Source organism: Erythranthe guttata, chromosome 7 (genome assembly GCF_056151865.1).
Source record: "Erythranthe guttata isolate IM_541 chromosome 7, IM_541, whole genome shotgun sequence".
Lineage (NCBI taxonomy): Eukaryota > Viridiplantae > Streptophyta > Magnoliopsida > Lamiales > Phrymaceae > Erythranthe > Erythranthe guttata.
The window spans coordinates 8,467,497-8,491,177 of NC_142539.1; the positions used below are offsets into that span (position 1 = coordinate 8,467,497).

At 34.7% G+C, this 23,681-nt stretch overlaps 2 protein-coding genes across 2 annotated transcripts; both read right to left on the minus strand.

Annotated features, from left to right (window-relative positions):
• Positions 1-3,214: 3,214 nt before the first annotated feature.
• On the minus strand, positions 3,215-5,209 carry LOC105972659 (uncharacterized). Its single transcript, XM_012997636.1, has 3 exons — positions 4,831-5,209; positions 3,765-4,716; positions 3,215-3,350 (listed from the first exon to the last, which is right to left on the minus strand). Exons 1-3 carry the CDS (start codon positions 5,207-5,209, stop codon positions 3,215-3,217), a joined length of 1,467 nt encoding a protein of 488 aa, XP_012853090.1.
• A 1,328-nt stretch (positions 5,210-6,537) lies between these two features.
• On the minus strand, positions 6,538-10,821 carry LOC105972698 (phosphoribosylformylglycinamidine cyclo-ligase, chloroplastic/mitochondrial-like). Its single transcript, XM_088820263.1, has 5 exons — positions 10,768-10,821; positions 8,274-8,435; positions 7,850-8,015; positions 7,256-7,350; positions 6,538-7,172 (listed from the first exon to the last, which is right to left on the minus strand). The coding sequence occupies exons 1-5, from the start codon at positions 10,819-10,821 to the stop codon at positions 7,107-7,109; spliced, it is 543 nt and encodes a 180-aa protein (XP_088676389.1). The 3' UTR covers positions 6,538-7,106.
• Between the last annotated feature and the right edge of the window lie 12,860 nt (positions 10,822-23,681).

The window sequence follows — 23,681 nt, forward strand, 5'->3', positions numbered from 1 at the left end:
ACAAGAGAATGGTATTACCGACAATTGGGAGAAAGCAAGTATGTATTCAATATCTAGCAATAAGTATATATAATATAATCTTTTAGTGTGAAATGATTTAATCGATATAAAAAATGTTAAATGAGTTATTAATTTTCATATTCATTATTATTAAATGATGGTAATTAAATATTAACAAATGTAATATATTAAAGTTTGAAAGATATAAAGAAGCGCAGTTCAATACGTCCAAACATATATTATTAATTACTATATTCAATATAATCTTCACTATTAAAAAGTATAGAGAATGGAATCAATACAATATAAAAACAAATGCATGACTTAATAGAAACTCACTGATGTAAGTCAATAGTATGAAAAAATTGAATAAAGAATAAAATAAGATGTTTATTTAAAAAAAAATATATTATAACTCATTTCAATTAATTTGAATCGATTAACTTCAATTATTGACAAGAACTTATTAAAAAATATAGATTATTTTATTAAAGAACAATTATTGACAAGCACACGTTTATAACAAAAATATAGATGATGTTTAGTTTTAAATATTCCTATCAGTTTTCATACATTAAAATAAAACTATAGATGATGAGTAGAAAAAATTAACTATTTATAACTTAGTAATATCTTTTTAATTTTCCTACTCTGGTTAGCACCAATATGGAGTTATATGAAATAGTTTTGTTTTCTTTTGAATTAAAACTTATTCTATAAATTAAACTATTTAAATTATAATATATTTAATCTATAAAAGTGCCACTGAAATTTTATTATAAATATGTTAAAATAATAAAAACTTGAAAAGTACTTAAAAGGGATTTTTCGACAATTATAGAATTTCAAAGCCGAAAAAAAATTAAAAATATTTTACAAGATACTAAAAGAAATAAAGAAACATTTTTTCTTTAATATTAATTTAAAAAAATATTTAACTTCTATTTTTTTATTATGTTTAATTAACAGCATCTGTACATGAACCATTCAGTTTTATGGAATTAAAATATCATAGTTTTAAATACTGGATATAAAGTAAATAAGAAACGAAATACAATTAAACCTCTATAAATTAATAGAGTCGGGACTAACAAAATTTTATTAATTTAGCGAAATATTAAATTATGAAACTAATAAATTTAGTAGAGTTTTATGGAGCCGGACCAGAAAAAAAACTATTATTTAAACGAGGTTATTTATTTATCGAGTATTAATTTAAATAACTAATTCCCTAAAAATATATTCTTTAATATTACTTTAAACAATATTTAATTTTAAAATTTTTATTACGTTTAATTAACAACATATATAGACATGTATGGAACCAATCTGGTGAAACATTTTGTATCTTATAATCTCTAATTTTAACTATGTCTTTCTTTAGTGTTTGTTTATGTTATTCATACAAGTACCCAACAGTATATAGGGCATTTTTCCCATTAAAATTAAATAACTTCATTAGCTTTTGTCTTTAACATTATTCTAGCTTAATCTTCATTAACTCAGCCCATAATGCAGACGGGACCACCATTAGAAGTTGTCTGCGTAAAAGCAGAAATACATGATGGAAGAAGTTTATGTTAATAGCACATGAACATTTTTTTATAAACTAGGCATGTGCACGTGCGTTGCACGTGTCGTGAGAACAATACATATATTGACATATAACTTCTTGTTATAACGGCAACAAACAATAAAATTGACATTCATGTATATATATAAAGCTGAAGAAACTAATGAAGTATAACTATCCTAAAGTTATAAATTAATTAGTAATTTAAAATATTGTTAATTCATGTAATACTAATCACTCATGTCCATAACTAGCCAGCGGATGATATAGATAGATACAAATACGGGAAAATGACAGTTTATGTCCCGAAACTTTACCACTAAAACGATTTATGTCCTCAAAAATTTTCATCCACAAAAACCTTTCTCAGACTTGCCAATTTTTAAACAAAAAAAAAAAAAAAACTCATAATCACTTTGGAAAAGCGTTTGAAAACACCACCTAAATGTTGTTATCGTTAAGTTTCTACATGTAAAGTTAGATGCACAATCAAAATTATGCTTTCAATTAAATTCTTATGTACCTAGTTAAAAAAATCCAACAATTAAAAAGTTGTTTCAAATGACGTACTAAACAAGCAGTGAAATAACATAAACATCAACTCTAATGCAAAAACACGAGTTATATATGAATTAAATCAAATGGAGAATACATCATCAATGACGTATAAATTAGAGAGGGAAGCACAATAAATCATAATCTGCAAAGAAATCTGCTATAAGCTTTGGCTTTGGTACGTGTTTTACCTCTAACGATTAGATCAATGTAAGGCGTATCTCGGGCAACAGAAGAGAAACTGATTTAGAATTCATCCAAATCATACATATTCTTCAAGAAAATAATTAGATTCATGAAGATGGCCTGCACGGTTGCAGAGTAGGTTGATTTGGATAACTCACCATAAACCATTAGTTGTGATTCTGGTAATTAGTTAATTAACATCAAATCCTTCTTGATATAGGAAAGGCATTTCTTGCAAATTGGTAATCTTGCCTTATTTTGGCGCTTCATGAATGGATGGACTGAAGTAGTAGTGCTTTAATTTTAAATCGTACTAGTAATACACCCGTGCGATGCACGGGGTATTCATTGTAAAACAAATATTGAATAATAAAAAAAGTTCTCAAAATAGTGATATTAATTGTTAATAAGTACGTAAAAGAAAGAAGTAGAACATATTCAAAAATAAAAATCATTTGTATGGTGCAAGTTCAAAATAAGCCGAAATAAGTGAAAAAAACTAAACATCGATGGTTTTAATTTCCGCATACAAAATAACGAATATATAGTTGGTCCCAAACTTGTACAACCATAATGACATGAACGTTGAAAACTTGAATTGTTTGATACCAACCGCCCTAAACGCATGCAACAAATCCAATACAATGCAACTGTCCTGCATATGTTGTAAAATGGTCACACGAAATATATAAATTGTTACCAAAACAATACCAATATAACTGTTTAATTGCATAAAATCATTGTAAAAAGATTACCTTCGTGAAATATACCGAGCGGAGTCTATAGCAAGTTCCTAGTACAATTAAAATAAACCTACGAATGAGGAATAACAAAACATAAAAATAATAGATAATAAATGCCGTCAATCAATATTGTAATTTTTTGTTTAAATAATTACCTTCATATACGCTGAAAAACTTCCTTGTATACAACATTATTTGTAACGTTGGTCGTATCACCAGATTCCGAGTTAATCAAAATCTTTATGCCACTTCGACTCTTAACCCTCGAGAGTGCGACATAGAGCTGTCCGTGACTGAAAACAGGTCTCGGCAAGTACAAGCCCACGTGAGAAAGAGTTTGTCATTGACTTTTATTAATTGTCATTGCGAATGATACCATCAGCGGAAACTGACGTCGCTAGAATTGATAGGCAATGTAGAGTTGGACGGTACCAATGTCATTCTAGGAATGAACACCACATCACCAACATGTTTACCGGATAGGATCATGCAGTTGAGAACTTGTTTTCCCATATTAATAATATGAAGCCTTGTTCCATTGCACAATCCTCTGGCATGATCGATATTTCTGATGAGCATAACGGGCACACCTCTTTTCAATGTCAACTTATGCGGTGGAATTTCGGAACATGATATGGTGTTGAGAAACTCCGGTGAGTATATTTCTGCGTTGACATCCGACAACAACTCCTCCTTGCACGTACTACCTGAGCTGAAATAGACCTTCTCCTCTCCAGTTATGATCGACAAAAAAATGATCGTTCACAAAACCGATACTTTCATTAGTGGCATCACCGTCATTTATCTCGCCAGCATCATCATTGCGGATTCTCAATATCCAGTCCGTAAATTCTCTTATTTCATCTGCATTGGCGGAAGAGGAGGACGACTGAAGTCTCATGTTCTTGTTTAACTTCATAACCTTGCATTGTCTCCACAACGGTGATGAATTCATTGTAGCATGAACAATGTCTTGTCTCGACGCTTTCAACACAACTGACAGAATTTGCAGAGAGTCCCCTCCAAGCACTACAACCTTGCCTCCAAATGGCATATCTGAATCAAGTATGGATTTCATTGTTTTGTCGAGTGCTTCGAAACAGTACCTGTGCATCATCGGTGCCTCGTCCCATATGATTAGCTTTGCTCTAGACAACAATTCTGCATGTGGGCTCTGATGTTTGATGTTGCATGTGGAGCTCTCATGTACAATTATTGGCAGTCCTAATCTGGAATGAGCAGTTCTGCCACCTGGAAGTAGAAGCGAAGCAATACCACTGGAAGCAACATTTATAACTATTTCGCCTTTTGAACGGATAGCAGCCGATAGAGTTTTCCATATGAAAGTCTTTCCCGTTCCTCCATGCCCATAAAGAAAGAACAGTTCACCTCTGTCATTTGTAACAACATCCATGATATCATCGAACATTTTTTTCTGCTCATCAGTAATGGATGAAAGGTATTTATTCTCTTTACACATAGCATCAACGTCATAGTCCAACTCGTCGAGAACTAATCTATTTACCGTGCCATCCGTCATCGACCCAATTGGAATCGGCATTGGGGGAAAGTTACTCAGGCTTGTGCTGTTACTTTGCAATATATTTTCTATTTCGATCAAAGCGTAGTTTCTTAGAGTATCGTCTGACACATGTGGACCTTCAATATAATATAATATGAAAAATTAACATAATGTGGTGATTATAAAAATATATAGTTTTAATTCAAATGTGTGTAGTAAACGGTGTAAAAACGTAAGATGTATTCTCATACCTGAATTGGTACGACGTTGTTGCAGTCTGTACGCAATATCCTCGACGAATTCTTTCCAGCAACACTCCCACACATGTTCCGGTCTGCTCATATTATTTGCGACCAAAAGTACAACAAATAATCGTCTCACATAGTCACCACTGGCCCACTCGTTTGCCTCCTTTATGCCAGCTATGTACTCCTTGTCGTCATCTAGTAGTCCAAGCGCAAAGCACGCATCTTTGAAAGTTGGGTAGACGTGATCCTCGACTTTCCTAAGATCATCGTAACACGTGCAACCTCTTTGAAAGTTCAACAACAGTCTCAAGTAATAGTCTTCACCCCTGCCCGACGGTACATTGGTAACCCTTCCGATCGAGAATCCTATCTTTCTCGGCATCCAACAGCGAGCATTTTCCTTATAGACAAATTTCTGTGGAAACTCTCCATACCTCAAATTTCTAGCTTCAAGGTAACACTTATTCGCTTGGAACCAGATCGTTTGCTTCGCAGTCGGTCTGTTCAGCACATCAACTAATGAGTCATTATCTGTAAACACAACATACTAACTGTCTGGAAGCACTAGGCCAAAACGCAAGACTGGCGACGAAAATTCGCGACGAATTTTATCTCCTAGCGACGTTTTATCACGGTTAGCGACGTTTTATTTTCGTCGCCAAATCAGTCCAAAATCGACGCCAAATACCCCGTCGCAAAGTCAGCGACGAAAATACGGTTGCGTCGCCAAGTGTGGCGACGAAAAACACACTTCGTCGCCAAAACCGTATTTTCTGAAAAAAATTATTTATTTATTTTTCGCGACGGATAATACATATTCGTCGCAAGTTGTTGCTACGGAATTTCATATTTCGTCGCAAGTTCACAGAATCTTTTGGCGACTAAATAGTTTTTTCGTCGCCCGGCTTTAATTAATTTGGCGACGTTAACGGAATTATATTTCGTCTCAAGTACTATTTTTGCTTGTGACGATTTATTTTTCGTCGCAAACTTTTTTTTTTTAATTATTTTATTGATTTCAATTATTTTCTATTACAAAATAAAATCAGCTGTTAAAAAAAATAAATAAAAAACCAAAACCATATTTACTCAAAAATATTAAAAATCACGATTACCAATTAAATATCAAAATACAACACAAACATCAATTCAAAAATTACATAAAAACTTGAAACCATAAATGTATAAGTTGAAGAGGCACACTAATTTCATCTCGTGTTTGTACTCCACTATTAAAACGCTCGAGCAAGGTGTTCAAAATACCTCGGGTTTCTTGCAATTGCTCTTCTAATCGATTAACTTTTTCATCTTTTAACTTTATTTTGTTCTTGCATTGTTTCTCGGGTTTCCTGCAATTGTTGTAAGGACTCAATTTAACTTAATTGAAACTTAATGACTCAATTGAACTTTTGAAACTTACCCAAACTAGAAATTGATTGAAATGAAGCTCTGGTTCTTCTTCTCTTCCATGGGAGTTTCTCCCCCACTATTTTTTTCTTGACTAACAATACCCTTTGAAGGGTAACCTCTGCCCATGTGCATCAAAATTCCTGGAGACAAATGGAAAGAAAGAAGGGGACCAGCGGCGACGGGAGGCCATAAGAAGTGGTCTTTTTTTACCAAGACCACTTAATGAGAAAAATACATTTATCAGTTCCCCTGTTTTCACTGTAATTTCGCACAAAAATACAAAAATTAATCGCAACCCTTAAAGAAATACGCCCGAGTAAAAAAACTTAAACCCAATATAAAACATCAAGAATATACTGCAAGAACATATATAACACAAGATTAGCAATAGATAAGACGAATTAATCTGCATGTGTGAGCAACAATTATACCTAGAAATTGGGAAGGGTCACAATTATTAAAATCACAATTATTCTATCAAGTCAAAGTTACATTCATAAACTAAAACTAAATTAAGGTAGTAGTCGCAACGGGAAAGCTTTTCAATTTTTAATTGACATCAATTTTCAATTTTCAACGGGAAAGCTTTCAATTTTTAATTGACATCAATTTTTAATTTTCAACGGGAAAGCTTTCAATTTTTAAAGTTGTGTTTGAATTTAATTTGAATTTCGTAAGCCTATCATATTTTAACTAAATCGGACACAAGCTATAGCACAAATCAGAGCTGTTGTCGATTATTTTTATTTTTACAGTTTAACCTTTTCTTCTAGTCGAACACAAATACTAGTTTGAGCCAAGTATATAAGGTTTAGAAAAATCCGTTATTTTTAAGGTTTCGACATAGTTTATAGCATTAACTCTTGAAATTAACAATCAAGGAAAAACAAGGGCTTCGCCCCAAAAGTGATAATATCGTTAACACTCATTGCAACCTGATTAAAAAAAAGTTGCGAATTGTGATTAAGGCCAACATTACTACAAATAACGAACATGCAAATAATGACATAAGTTTTACCAAATCAATGCCAATGGTCTCATGGATTCCAGTCTCGAAAGCCAGCTTAAGTTTGGTACCCACTCCGTCTGTACCAGCCACCAGATACGAATCCCCTGCGAATTATTGAAACATCGTTAGATTACAATATAATAAGATGGGAAAGACCACAAGATACAACCAACAATGAATAAGGTAAAAATTTACGTAACAAGTATTGAGAGCAATAAAATCAACAACATATAGAAACATGATCGGTTTGGTGAGTGCAAAAAATATGTTTCTATGAATCATCGCCAAATTTTGTAGTAGAAGACTTCTTTAGGGAAACGCCAATAAATTCGAAAATGATCTTCGAATGTGGGGAATCCAATCATAAAAAAAGGCAATAAGTTTCTCACTGTCACCCTAAAATAATTTGAAGCAACTTTTCCTTGTTAAATAAGTCCAAGTGTTGGACCGAAAAAAATGTCAAACAACAATCTAAAGCCAATCAATTCACATTCAAAGAAAAATGCACATTTCAGAGAGATTAATTGCAATTCACACATTAACCAAAACAACTGCAGCAAAACTATGGAATACGGGTAATAAGTAAAATAGAAAAAACCCTACCCAAAGGGAAAAGTCCACCAAAACCACCAATTCCAGGATCCATCTTTGCTATTCTCCTAACAAGTTCTGAACCAGCATCAATGTCAACATCCGCATCCTTGTACGTAAGTACCTCACCTTTTTCTCCACCAGAAGTTTCTACATGGTAAGAAACGTAAGTGTAGGCACATGCAAATCAGAAAATAGAATCAAACTCGCTATTCCTGAAGAAAAAAAGAGGGGAATTAGGGTTCGGAGGAAGAAGAAAGTAATACCCACCACTCAATCCGAAACCTTAAAAATAACGGATTTTTCTAAATGTCGTTTACGAATATATTTACCAACTGAGGAAGCACACTTAGCTTTGAGGTAATTAAGGATATATTTTGACAAAAAAAAAAAGAAAAAAAAAACCTTCAATATAAACTTAGCAGCAAAAAAAATTACCAATATAATTCTGGACGGAAGAGGGCGGACGGAGGACGGCTGGCGGCAGAGGTCTGGCGGCGACGGAGAGGGCTGACGGCGACGGCGGCAAGGGCTGGTGGGAGACTTCTGCGGCGGAGGGCTTACGGGATCGGCGACGATTAGGGTTCACGGAGGAGGGCTAACGCCGGTGGGCTGACGGGGAACGGCGGGCAGCGGACGGCGGGCAGCAGGCGGCGGTGGGCTGATCGGAGAAGGAGAGAGAGAGAGAGAAATTTTAGAGAGAGAAAGAGAGAGAGGGAGAGAAATTTTAGAGAGAGAAGAGAGAGACAGCAAAGTGAACGAATTAGGGTCCGTGCAGAATAATTAATCTAAACTTTGCGACGTTTCTACATTAACGTCGCAACATAATAATTTTTTTAAAAGGAACCCTAGCGACGTATACAGGTTTACGTCGCCACCAAATTCAGGAAAAAACAAAATTGAAAATATCTATTGCGACGGTTTCTCTGATCCGTCGCAAACAAAGATATATATATTTTTTTTAATAAAATCATGGCGACGTTTTTTCAAATTCCGTCGCCATATATTAGTTATTATTATATAATTGGGCATTACTAGCGACGTTTCAACACAATCGTCGCAAGGTATATTATTTTTCTTTTTTTAAAAGAACTATGGCGACGTATTATACTGTTTCGTCGCGAGTTTTCAAATATAAAATTGCAAAATATATAAATCTTGCGACGAACGTCCTGTTTCGTCGCAACAATTTTTTTTTTTTTTTTAATACGTGCGACGTTTTCATATGTTGCGTCGCGATCTAGAGACGATTATCCAAATCGTCGCGAGGGTTTTTAACAAAACCGGGGTTAGCGACGATTTTAACTCATAAACGTCGCAAACATGCTACGAACATAAAACCGTCGCTACAAAAAAACGTCGCCAGTCTTGCATTTTGGCCTAGTGTCCTCGGTGGAACTCAGGGACAGATCACGATACAACAGGTCCTCTAGTGAAGTCACGGTGATGTCTGGGTCTTAAGGATTAATGGTGTACTACTATATCATACAGACCTCTACTCGGTTATTGGTTACCACTTAGAGATCTCTAGATTGAGGGAGTTCTAGATTGAGGAAGTTCAGTGAATTCATCAACTTATGAGCACCCACTTATGTATGGTCGATGTCATAACACCGTTGACTGATGAGAAAGGCCGATATCCTCATTAGTGACGTAACCCGTTTACTAGGAACAATGTTTGACAGTTACTATACTTAAATAAATTATCTCACGATTCTACTAATTCCATTTTTAGTAATTAAGTAACTGTAAGGACTACATCTATGCTTATGCAAGGGAAAAATATATAGAATGCCAAAGGGGTTTTTTTATCATTAATAAGAAATAGATTATTTACGAGTAGTGTGAGAAAACACAACAATTGGTTGGCTCATCGGTCACCTACTCTAACAATCTCCCACTTGACCTAAAGCCAACTACTGATTACCTAAGTCACATCGACACTCGATGTTTCTCATGGACCGGTATGGGTAAAGGCTAAGTTCAGGGATCTAATACGTTGTCTACCGAGGCAACTCTCTCGAACTAAAGTTCGCCTCTATTAATTCTATAACTATTGAGATAATTATGATTCAGTATATGCTTGGATTTCTGATGAGACTTATTGAAATCATACATTTGACATTTGAATGTTATTCCGAATCCAAACTACTACATTTCGAGTCATACATTCCACACCATATGAACTTTGGCATTCCCGATAATCCACTTACGTGAAGTGGCTAGTGGGAGACGAGTTGAATAGTAGATCCAACTTATGCCATTTCGTGGGGTATCTCAAAAATTGTTTTAGATACTTATTCTACTATCCCTTGAAATAAAAGTTCTTATTTCAGGGAATGCCACGTTCTTGAAGAAGAAGTTTCAATGCGATAGAGTAAGTGTATGGTAGAACTCGAAGAAATTCGAGAACCACGAATTGAAATTCCAACACCATAAATAGAACAAGAGCCAATCAAAATCAAATCACCCATTAATGTACCTTCTCAACCTTCTATGTGGAGATTCAAAAGGATCCGTAGAGAACTCAATAGGCTAACCCTCATCGAAGGTAGTCAAAATGAATTGGACGAGGGATGTGATCCAAGAACCTTCAATGAGGCTATATTTGATGCAGTAAGGGACAATGATTTAACGCCATTAAATCCGAAATGGATTCCATATACTCCAACAAGGTATGGACCTTGATAGATCCACCCAAGGGAATCTTTTCCGTTGGATGCAAGTGTATCTATAATCTTTAAGTTGGAATACATGGAAAGGTAATGGACCTATAAAGCTAGATACATGAAAATGAGTTATACTCTACGACAAGTTGTTGTCTGTGAGATAACTTTTCACGAAACACTATGCTATCATTCCCTTAGGATTTTGCTCGCCATTTCTGCGTAGTATGACTACGAGATATGGAAAATGGATATGAAGATCACCTTCCTCAATGGTGAGATTGAGGAAATCAGAGTGGTGCAGCCGAAAGGCTTCATATCTTCTAGAAATTAGCAAAAGATTTGCAAAATTCCAGCGATCCATTTATTGATTAAACCTAGCATCCCATAAATTAGAATGTTTGGTTCGACACAAAATCATTAATTGATTTAGTAACGAATTCGAAAGATCCTTACGTTTACAAGAAGGTTAGTGGGAGTGCCATTACATTTAGACACGGCCACGGGGCGGATCGGGTCCGGGTCCGGGTCCAACTTTTAGGGGACCCAAAACCGGCCCGTGGGGAGGAGGGTCTGCGTCCGGGGCGGGTCCACCCAGGTCCATCTAGGCCCGGGCCGGGTCCCAGTTGGGTCCGGGTCCAAACCGGCTTCCCAACTTTTTTTCTTTTAATTACAACAAAGAAAAAAACTTAAATTGAAACTTGAAAAAACTTAAGATTAACTTTAAATTCAAAATTTAAAAAAAAAAATTGAATTTAAACACTAAACAATTTTAGAAAAAAAAGTGAAATGATTAAGACCTTGAGACATAAACTAAATAAAATGAAAGTTGTGAAGATTGGATTAGGGGTATTTATAAGTGAAAATAATATTTGAGAATTTTTTCAAAATTTTAAAATTTAAAAAAATCAAAATTTAATCTTTCGTTTAAATTAAATCGTGATTTTTTATATTTTTCAAAATTAAATATGTATGCATTTGTTATTAGTGGAGATTTTTAATATTAATAATAGTCAACATGACAATTTTTAATATTAATAATAGTGAACGTGATAATTATTATAATCATTTTATAGTGTTATTTATATTTATATATTTATAGTTAGGATTAGTATAACAATTAATAATTTTGCTAGAGTGGTTAGTACTCTACTCGAGCCACCTTGGTTTGAACCCCAAACTGACCATTTTTTTTGTTATTACACTTAAAAACTGGGTGGACACGACGGGTACTCGGGTCCGAGTCCTCGGGCCCCCCGCTGGGTCTTGAGTCCGAAAAATGGGGACCCGAAACCGACCCATGTTTTGTCGGGTCCTACACCAAAATAGACATTTTCTAATAACAATTTTTTTTGTTTATAAAGGATTATATTCGTTAGAATTTCCTAACAGATTTTTACCGTTAGAAAAAAAACTCATCACAAACAAAAACAGTCTTTCAAATAAACTCATCCCCATGTCTTGGGTCTAAAATACCCTCCATAATATAATTCTTATCAATTCCATCGTTTATGCTCTAACTTCCTTAATATTGCAAATTGACCCAAGATTTAAACAAATATATCACATTAACCCGCAAAATAATAATTTTTTGAATTTTTTTTTTTTTCAGAAAGTAATTTCTTTTCTGATTTTTTGTTTCCGGCCATATTCCGGCATTGACCATTGTCCGGCCTTGACTTTTTAATTTTTAATTTTTAGTTTTTTTGAATTTTTTATTTCTAAAATGTTTTCCGGCCGGTCAACCGCCGTTGACCGCCGATCTCTGGCGTTGACTTTTTTATTTTATAAATTTTGTTTTTTCTTAGAAAAAAATATTTTAATTAATATTATTGTCTTGGCTGCTAAATTACTGTCTCTAACTATAATATTATTGTTTGAGACAGTAATATTATGAATATTATATTTCCTAACAGTAATATTACTAATATTACTGTCCCAAATAGTAATATTACTGTTTGAGACAGTAATTTAGCAGCCAAGACAGTAATATTAATTAAAATATTTTTTTAAGAAAAACAAAATTTCAAAAAAAAAATAGTCAATTAACAGTTAATTTACTGTCCCCGACAGTTAAATAACTGCTGGAGACAGTAATTTAGCAACGAAGACAGTAATATTAATTAAAATATTTTTTTTAAGAAAAAAGGTCAATTAATAGTTAAATTACTGTCTCTGACAGTTAAATAACCGCAGGAGACAGTAATTTAGCAGCCAAGACAGTAACATTAATTAAAATATTTTTTGAAGAAAAAAAAAGTCAATTAACAGTTAAATTACTGTCTCCTACATTTAAATAACTGCTGGAGATAGTAATTTAGCAGCCAAAACAGTAATATTAATTAAAATAGTTTCTTAAGAAAAAAAAGTCAATTAACAGTTAAATTACTGTCTCCGTCAGTTAAGTAACTCATGGAGACAGTTATTTAGCAGCCAAGAAAGTAATATTAGTTAAAAAACATTAAGAAAAAAAAGTCAATTAACAGTTAAATTACGGTCTCCGACAGTTAAACAACTGCTGGAGACAGTAATTTAGCAGCCAAAATAGTAATATTAATTAAAATATTTTTTTAAGAAAAAACAAAATTATAAAAAAAGAAAAAAGTCAACGCCGAAGACCTGGCGGTTGACCTACGAGGAAAAAAATTCAGAAAAAAAAAGTTTCCAAAAGAAAAAAATAAAAAAAAAAATCAATGCAGGAGACCGGCTGACTGGTGGTGGCGGGTCAAAATTGGGGTCAAAATTGAAATTAGGGTTAAATTTGGTTAATTGATGAAATTGGGCTAAATTGGGTTGTAAATCATGAAATTGGAGTTGAATTGGGTTTCAATGAATTGAAGGTAATTTTGGTTTATACAAAATGATTTTCTTTATTTGCAAATAAGTTTGAATGAGCTGGATTTATTTGAAAGACAAAAAAGTTAGATGTCCCTTTTTAATTAAGTGCCCTTGTAATGAGTCTTTTTGAGATTAACCCTTAATAATAAGTCGTTTATATTACTTTTTAATAAATAAAACAATATCTCTAACGGTTGTTATGCGTTAGTAATAGTAATAGTACGTCAGCCCACAAATTATAACAATTTAGAAATTAAAATAACTATTATTATATAATAGGAGTAAATCTATGACTTTATATTTTTCCGTACCCCTCTTTCTCTCCTCCATTTTTCCTTCCCATCTTTTATTACGTTGTTCTTCTTTCTCTGTTCGACATTACAACCTTACTTTTCTCTCTATCTCCATGTCGATCAGCCATTAACGATATATGACTGAGGTAAACTTCGGTTTCCTTCTCTCGCCTCAACCACTGCTAATGCCGGCCTTTATTTATTGCATTTACCACCATCTCGCATTCTATTCGCTCATTCGTTCAAGTAAGGTGTCTCTTCCTTCCCCTCTCACTCTCCCTCTCCCTCTCTTGTTTATCCTTTGATGAATTGTTCTCTTGTTTTCCCTTTAATTGTCAGCCTCCATTCATATGCTAGGAATCTACTAAAAGAAACCCTAAATTCGATTTTGTTCTTATAAAACCCTAAATTGGATTTTTTTTTTTTTTTGCATTTGTGTTTATCTTGAATCTATGATAGGTTTCTTAACAACTAAATATTGTTGTGGTTCTTATTTGTTTTACCTTGGCAGGGGTTACACGAGTCAATTTTAAATTTTATAGTATCTAATTTTTGTGCTTGAGAGTAGAAGCCATAGTAGTGAACTGGAGAACCATATTTTCTTTGATCTTGTTGTTTGGGTCAGTAATAAGAAGTTTACTTCAATTATTAATAATAATAGTCAACTGTTTTCGGTATTAGCGTCTGAGCTCACTGGACAAATAAGAACAGATACTGAGAAGAGTACAATAATTTTTGGCGCTGAGAAAGAAGAATAATTGGTTATCAAAGTTGGCTAGTGGTGTTGCAACATTCACTTCCATATATAGGTTCAAAATATTTAACATATAAGCTAATGTCTTGTTCTTTTATTATTAGCTCCATTTTTTCATTGGGTGGAGCAGAATTTGGTGAAAGAAAAGAGAAATTACCGAATAGGCTCAAGGAATCAGAACTATTGTTAAAACTTACAAGGTATTATTCGTAAATTTCATGTTTGATTTCGAAGTCATAATATAAAAACACAGGTCATTTGAACACAAAAGAAAGATTAACAAATGTTCTGAAGCTAGAAAATGAATTTTTTTTAGGGATTATTTTGTAGACCCTCCTCATTTCCAAATTATATAGAACTAACTACCAAGTGGATTACACTCTAGGGGAAATCCCCCTCATTTCGAAAATATTTTGACATACCCCCCTCGGGCACCCTGAAGTCCCTATAATACCCTTTTAAAATAAGTTTTAAACCCTAGCCACTCACAATCGTCTCTCTCTTCCTTTCCCAGATTCAAATCTCACCTCCATATATCTCCAATCGGTGAAATTGCTTCCCGGAGTCATAACTCTCTCTCCGGTGGTCGGAATTCGATGGTTTGACTACCGTTGGATTCTTCTCGCCGAGCTCTTTCTTTTGGTGGTGATTTCATTCAGTTTGGAGCTTTGTATCTGGTTCTGCAATTTGTTTTTCATTCGACGACGATGGTCTTTCCGGAGTTGTATTTTGTGTTCCACCAGTCGATATTTGACGAGCTACCCACCGTTGTATTCCTCACGTCGAGATCTATATTTTGATGGTAATTTCGTTTATTTTTATGTTTTCAGATTTATTTCTATAATTTTTTGCATTTGTGAGCGCGCGGAATCGTGGGTGGTTATTAGCGGCGGCTAGGGTTTTGGTAGGAGGCGAGGGGGGTGAGAAGTCACTGTCTGTTTGATTTAAAATTTGTAGCATTTCCCATTAATAACCTCTCTCTCTATCTCTCGATCTCTTAGTGTTTGTTAATTTTTGAGTGTTTTGATGTTTCTTCAAATTTTCTTGATTTGCACTAAAGTATTTTTTTTGTTTTGATTTTGCAATAGCAGCTTAATGAAAGCCATTGATCCTCTCCTTGAAGGTGTCAAAAATTTGGTTGAAGTTACATCTTCTTCAAGTTACAGTGTTCAACAGACTGTATACATTACTATACATTACTATACATATAGTAAATGTAGTTACATATGCATATATTTGTGTATATTCGATTTGTATTTTATTGTTCCGAGGTGATTTATAGTAAAAATATTGAAATTTGTAAATTTTTGTTGGGATTTATGAATTTCTTTTGTATAAGCCAGTATTCGTGTGTGTATACAATTGATCGACTAAAAATATGGGTAAAAAAACGAACATAACTATGAATTACTATAGGTACTACAGTTACATGTAGTTATTTTCAGTACAATAAACATATTGTTTTGAAAATTAAAAAAAAAATTTAAAAAATTAATTTTTTTTAACAATTAAAAAATATTAAAAAAAAAATATATATATATATACATATAAATTTAACAAACATGTGTATTATTAAAAAAAAGAAAAAAAAAGAAAAATAATAATAAATAAATCAGCGAAAATGATAAGGGGTCTTAAGATATAGGTCCTTGGTGACAAACTAATTAGAACTAAATGACAAGTTCAACTAAACAGTTGATTCACATCATTTATTAAATTCATCCCAAAAATGCCCCTCAACTCAAAAATTCAAATTGTATTTATCATTTTTTATTATGCATTTAATATCCTCATTTTTCCATCTAACATATTTTTTTTTCTTTTTTCATTCTAGCATTTTTTACATTATTATAAACAACTTAATTTTTTTCCCATAGTTTTAATATTTTATTGAAAATTACGAAAAAATATATTTTTTGTTATTGTTAAATAGTACAGCATATTTTAAAAATACTATGGTGTACTATAGTATACTAATATTGAAAATTATGAATTTTTTTTAAAAAAAAAATCGGTCGTAGTCGTCTATAGACACCTATAGTAACCATAGTAATCCGTAGTCACGCACTCTTAAAACCCTTGCTTCCATTTTGAACCCTAGCCGCTACCGATTTGTAGACACTCATAGTAATACATAGACACCCGTAGTCATTCGCACTCATTCAATATGAAACCCTAGATCCGCCACCACCTCCGCCTATGAAAATAGATCTTCGATATCTGCCCATATATAATCATCAAACCTTTCATCCTCTTCCTTTATGTCTCACTTTCCATCTTAATTAGCCTTCCTCTCCTCCAAACCCAACATCAAATTACGACAAAAAATTACCATCGCCGTCGAAAAAAATCACCACCGATGCAAGCGACCAAAACTGCCGCCGCCCCTAGCGACCAAAATCACCGCCGCCGCCAGCGACCCAAAACCACCACCGCGCGCCGCCCCCACATCGACATCCGATCTGAAAAAATCCTCCTATAACGGGTACCTTCAAGTCAGGACCACTACAGAGAGAGAGAGAGAGAGAGAGAGAGAGAGAGAGAGAGAGAGAGAGAGAGAGAGGGCCGATGAAAAAAAGGGAGAAAGAAGCCATGGTGGGATGGGAGAAAAAAATGAAAAAAAAAGAGAGAGAAGGTCATGGGTGGGCGGCGGTCTAGAGAGAGGGAGAGAAATAGATAAATGGCAGAAGAGAATTAGGCGTTGTTTTTTATTAAGTAGAATAAGGGTATTTTTGGGTTAAATAAAAATAAAAGGATGTGGCTCAAATTTTATTTTCAACTAAGGATTTAATTAAAATGTTCTATTTAAGGTTGTGTCTCACATCTAATTAGGTTTGGTTTGAGGGGTGTCTCCAATATTAACCTAAATGATAAATGCAGGATCAAAACTGCTTAATGCAATTTGGCCGAAAATTGCATATAAGGGTAGTATAGTACTTTCGCTTCTCCAGGGGGTATGTCAAAGGATGATTTATGTTTGGGTTTGAGTTTATCCCTAGTTTATTGGGTGACTAGGGGCATGTAAAATAACCCCTTTTTATCTACACATTTAAAGGTTGTGTTTAATGTAGTAAATACAATTTATTTTATTGTTATTGATCCCACCTTACTTGGAGATGTTGGTGAGAGATTCATATTAAATTTGACGATTAATCAATGTACTGGTCAAAGTGGCACTTCTTGTTTTATAAGTGTTGAATTATTTTTTTCTCTTCTATAATGTGTATATATGGTTATCTTATATCTAGAATTCCATTGTTTTGGGATAATACTAATTGTGTTGATTAAAAATTAAAATCGACAGTTATAGATTGACCTTAGGGAGGAGAGGAAGACCTTCTGGCTGACTACCTTTTGCTCTTCTAGCTGCTCAAAGGGTCATCTCAAGTTGAATGTTCAACTTCATGTTCAAGGTCAATTAGGTTTATTTTATGGTTTATGTATGTGAATGATGCTTTGATATGAACATTTTCTTATATTTTTCTTATGTTGATCCTTAGGCTTTTTTTGTGAAGACCGCTGCTCTTGTTTCTTCTTCCTTTGTCCTTGTAGTCTCATTTCGATGTACTGTTGCTACTCACTTCACATTTCCAGGTTTGATTTCTTCTTCTCAATTGTATCTCCATCGAATTAAAAATTCTCCCACAAATATATAAATTTCATAACTTAGCAAATTTCCACTGCCCTCAACAATAAGCATGTACAATCTCAAAGGGGTAACGAGTTCACATCCAGAAGAATTGAAAAGATTTTATCATCAATACTGTTATTAGGGATCAATTATTTAAGTAGGAAATTATTTTTTTATTATGGCATTTACATTGGCATTATGGTGTTGTTTGTTTCATCATGGTGAACTGTACATTGATCTCTTTGATACTTTGTATTGCATTGTTTTTTATGTTAGAACATTTTATTGTAATTTATAGGTATTGTGGATGTATGATTTGCGTTCCATTATTAACTAATGTTTCATATTTTATTATTTTGGTTTAATTAATATATAAAATGGAAGTGTAAAAATTATGATTTTTTTATTATATTTTTTTTACTTTATTAAAAAGAAATTCTAACAGTTATATCCGTTACAAATTTAGCTAAGAGCGTTGCAACAAAAAAACATTATTATGTAATTTCTAACGGATAATAACCGTTAGCAAATTTTACTTTCGCTACGGTATCTTTTATTTTTCTAACGAATTCTTATTTTTTTTCCAACGGATATAACCGTTACAAAGTTTTGGCCATATATTTCTAACGCAGGTTTTCTAACGGAATTCCGCCGTTAGAAATAACTATTCCAACTTACCGTGAATGTTAGAAAATGTCCATTTTGGGTCCGAGTCAAACCCGGCCCGTGGCCATGTCGAATTACGTTTCCCAGTACTTTGTGTTGATCGCATCCTACTCATTGGGAATGTTGTAGGGATGCTAAAATCAACTAAATCACGATTGTCCACACATTTCTCAATAAATGAATTTGGGATAAGCTTCCTACGTATTAGAGGATACGTATCTATAGAGATAAATAAAAGAGGTCGATTCGTTATCCCGATTCATATTATAGACATGATATAATGTATGCAGTGAAGCGTCACTGTAGATATCATTCTAACCCCAACCAAATTAGTTGGGTAGCTATGAAACAAATTTTTAAATACTTGCGAAGTACTATGAACTTGTTCATATATAGTCTATGGGGATTTCGAATTGAAAATAAAGTCGTTCCACGACTTTAGTGTTTCAATCGGAAGTGGACGACTCAAAAAGGACGTCGGGTTTTATATTCATGCTTATTAACGAGGTGCCGTATGAGTTCCAAGTGAAACATGACGGCGGGTTCCACCTCCGAAGCTTAATATATTGCGGCATTAGATGACGCAAATGTAGCAGTTGTTGGAAAATTGAGGTGTTCACCTCAAATTTGGAAAATATTCAAGTAAAATTCCATGATTATTTCAAGGAAAAAATAATGGAAACATAATCTACGCTTCAAGTAGATAATTGTAATGTATTTAATTACTCAAATCTAATATGGGATGAATGAGAAATAAATGCACAAAGAAAGTACTTCAATGAGCTAAAGTGAGCTCAAAGGGCTTGGTGGGAGGTGAAAAGTCACCTATCCCACATTAGGAAAAGAGCATTAATGAGAACACTTTAAATAGTTTCAAGTGGATAGCTAGAGGTATAATCAAGTGTGGGCTTAAGTACAAAGCCACACGCGCGCCGCCGCCGCCCGCCCAGACCGAGCGCGTGGGTGCGTGCGTGCGCGTGCGCCTTTGGACTTTGGACTTTTGAAATGTTTTGTTTGGAGTTGGGTCGGTTTTGGGCCTAAAATTAATTAAGTTTTGGGCTTAATTAATATTAAATCTAGCATCATATCCGAACAGGTGGCAGTTTAAACACAAATTGGTGTTTAACCCCTGGGAAATGGCACAATGTGGCCCTTTTCATTACCTAGAGTTGTGCGTTTTGGAACACAACTTCTGGAAACTATGAATAGAGCTCTAGTTTTCAAGCAATCTCACTCAATCATCCAAGGATTCATAAGCATAATTGTTGCATTATCTTCCCTTCGTGTCAAAAAGTCCAAAACGTCTTTTCGTTCGTTGTGTTCCAACAGTTGTTGTGCTACTCTGTTGGAACTGTAAGTCGTTGTATCTTGGGAGACAATTGCCAAAACTGAAGCAATGTAGCGGGGCAATTTTGTCTTAAGTAGAAAGAACAAAGTTCTTGCATCAACTATTCTCTGTTACTCAAAATCGCCGTTCAAAAATTACCTATATCGAAAAACCTCTCTATAACAATCTTAAGACAAAATTTCTTCGTTCTGCTTTCGAGATGGAAAATCAAGGAATCGAAATTGTTGATGCTAGTGCCGCTGCCGTTACCACTCCTAATGTTGCTGCCGCCACTGCTACTTCGGCAATTCCAATGGCTCTTCCGATCCATACATCTGCCCCTACTCATGGAGAAAGACCGGAAAAATTTATCGGTATTGAATTCAAAAGGTGGCAACAAAAGATGCTGTTTTACCTGACCACCATGAATCTTCATGGGTTTTTGCGACAAGTTGCTCCTACGGTGGCTGAAGACGACACTGACGTTCAAAGGAGAACTACTTATGATGCTTGGTACCACAATGACTTTCTCTGTCGAAACTACATCCTCAACGGACTTGACAACACGCTGTACAACGTCTACAACAACTTCAAGACTGCGAAAGAGTTGTGGGACTCTCTCGAAAAGAAGTACAAAATGGAGGATGCCGGCTTGAATAAATTTATAGTCAGACGGTTCCTCGACTACAAAATGGTGGACTTCAAGATAGTGGTCGAGCAAGTCCAAGAGTTGCAGTTGATTATGCATGAGATTCATGCCGAAGGAATGCAACTAAGGGAGTCTTTCAAAGTAGCCGCAATCATCGAGAAGCTACCCCCTCAGTGGAAAGATTTCAAGAACTACCTCAAACATAAGCGCAAGGAAATGCGGCTTGAGGACTTGATCGTGAGGCTTCGAATTGAGGAGGACAATCGTCAAGCCGAAGCCAAAACCGTGAAAGGAAAGATGGAGGCAAAGGTTAATTTGGCCGAGCCAAGTAACAAGAAAATAAAGGTGACCGAAGGAAAGCCAAATCCTACCAAAAAGTTCAAAGAAACCTGCCACAACTATGGAAAAATTGGTCACATGGATCGAGAATGTCGTTAGCCAAAGAAGGGACAAAACCAAGCTAACCTCGCCGAGGAAAAAACTGTCTCTACCAATTTGTCCGAGATGGACCTCACTGCTGTGGTGTTTGAAGCCAATTTGGTGGACAATCCAAGAGAGTGGTGGGTGGACACCGGAGCAACGCGCCACATTTGCTCGGACAAAGAGATGTTCTCCTCCTATATAGCCATTGAAGGAAGGAAGCTATTTATGGGAAATTCTGCTACATCAAACGTAGTGGGTGAAGGCAAGGTGGTGCTAAAGATGACTTCTGGCAAAGATCTTACGCTTGTGGATGTGATGCATGTCCTGGACATTCGCAAGAATCTAGTCTCCGGAGCCCTATTGAGAAAGGCGAGGTTAAGGCTAGTGTTTGAGGCCGATAAGTTTGTTTTGACCAAGAATGGTATGTTTGTAGGCAAAGGGTACCTCGAGAAAGGGCTCTTCAATATGAATGTAATGGCGGTGAAGCATACTATGAATAAAATAAATGTTTCTTCTTACTTGCTTGAGTGTTCTAATTTATGGCATGATAGATTAATACATGTGAATTTAAGTACATTACAAAGGCTAGTTTAATTGGACTTGTTGCCTAAAATGGAAATAAATTCAAAAACAAATGTGAAATTTGTGTTGAGGCAAAAATGGCCAAAGCACCGTTCCATAGAGTGGAAAGAAGTACTGCACCTCTAGAATTAATTCTTACGGACATATGTGACTTGAAATTTGTGCAAACTAGAGGAGGCAAAAAGTACTTCATAACCTTTATTGATGATTGTACAAGGTATTGTTACGTATATCTACTTAACAGTAAAGACGAGGCTTTTGAAGTATTTAAAACTTGCAAAAGTGAGGTGGGGAATCAACTTGGTAAAAGTATCAAAATGATTCGAAGTGATAGAGGAGGAGAATATGTCGCTCCATTTGAATAATTTTGTGCCTCTAATGGTATAATTCATCAAACGACAACACCATACTCACCGCAATCCAATGGAGTTGCCGAGCGAAAAAATCGAACTCTTAAAGAGATGATGAGTGCTATGTTAATTAGCTCGGGCTTACCCCAAAACATGTGGGTGAAGCCATACTCTCGGGAAATTACATCTTAAATAAGATTCCCCATAAAAAGATGGATAAAACACCATATGAATTATGGAAGGGTCGAAAACCATCTTATAAATTCTTTAAGGTGTAGGGGTGTTTGGCTAAAGTTGAAGTACCTAAACCTAAACAAGTCAAAATTGGACCCAAGACTGTTGACTGCATTTACATTGGACATGCAAATAACAGTAGTGCCTATAGATTTATAGTGCATAAGTTTGAAATTCCTGACTTAAATCGTGGAATGACAATTGAATCAAGGAATGCAACATTCTTTGAAAATATTTTTCCTTGTAAAGAAACAATTGAAGGAAGTTCTAAAAAGAGAACTTACAAAGCTACAAGTGTTCCAACTCAAAATGGAGATGAACCTAGACGTAGCAAGCGAGCCAAAATTTCTAAGACATAATTGGGCCCGACTTTCTAACTTTTATGTTGGAAAATGAACCAAGGATTACTCAAGAGGCCTTGTCTAGTCCCGATTCACCATTATGGGAAGAAGCCATAAGAAGTGAGATCGACTCCATTATGCAAAATCATACTTGGGAATTAGTAGATCTTCCACCGGGGTGCAAAACTTTAGGATGCAAGTGGATCCTTAAAAGGAAATATAAGGCTGATGGGTCAATTGATAAATTCAAGGCTAGACTAGTAGCTAAAGGATTTAGACAAAAAGAAGGTTATGACTTCTTTGACACGTATTCGCCTATGACAAGAATCACTTCAATACGTGTGCTCATTGCTATTGCAGCATTGAACAACCTTGAGATACACCAAATGTATGTTAAAACGACATTCTTGAATGGTGAACTCGATGAGGAAATATACATGGAACAACTCGAAGGGTTTGTGGCTCCCGTTCAAGAGAAAAAGGTGTGTAAACTTGTAAAGTCACTATATGGTCTTAAACAAGCACCCAAACAATGGCATGAAAATTTTGATAGAACTATGGTATCAAATGGTTTCAAAATAAATGAATGTGATAAATGCATCTACATTGAAGGTTCATCAAATAATTTTGCGATTGTTTGCTTATACGTGGATGACATGTTGATTATGGGCAGCAATCACGATGTTATCGTGAAAACAAAGAACATGTTAAAAAATAATTTTGACATGAAGGACATGGGCCTAGCCGATGTTATCTTGGGAATCAAGATAGCTAGGACACCAAATGGAATTGTCTTAACACAATCTCATTATGTTGAAACCATGCTTAAGAAATTCAATGCATTTGAGAGTTCTCTTGCAAAAACACCAGTGGACTTGGCTTTACATTTAGCCAAAAATCAAGGTGATGCTATCTCTCAAATTGAATATGCAAAGATCATAGGGAGTCTAATGTATTTGACAAATTGTACTCGTCCCGATCTTGCATATGCCGTGAATAAATTAAGTCGATTCACGAGTAATCCAAGTAAAGATTATTGGAAAGCAATCACTAGAGTACTTAGATACTTAAAGTACACAATAAACTTTGG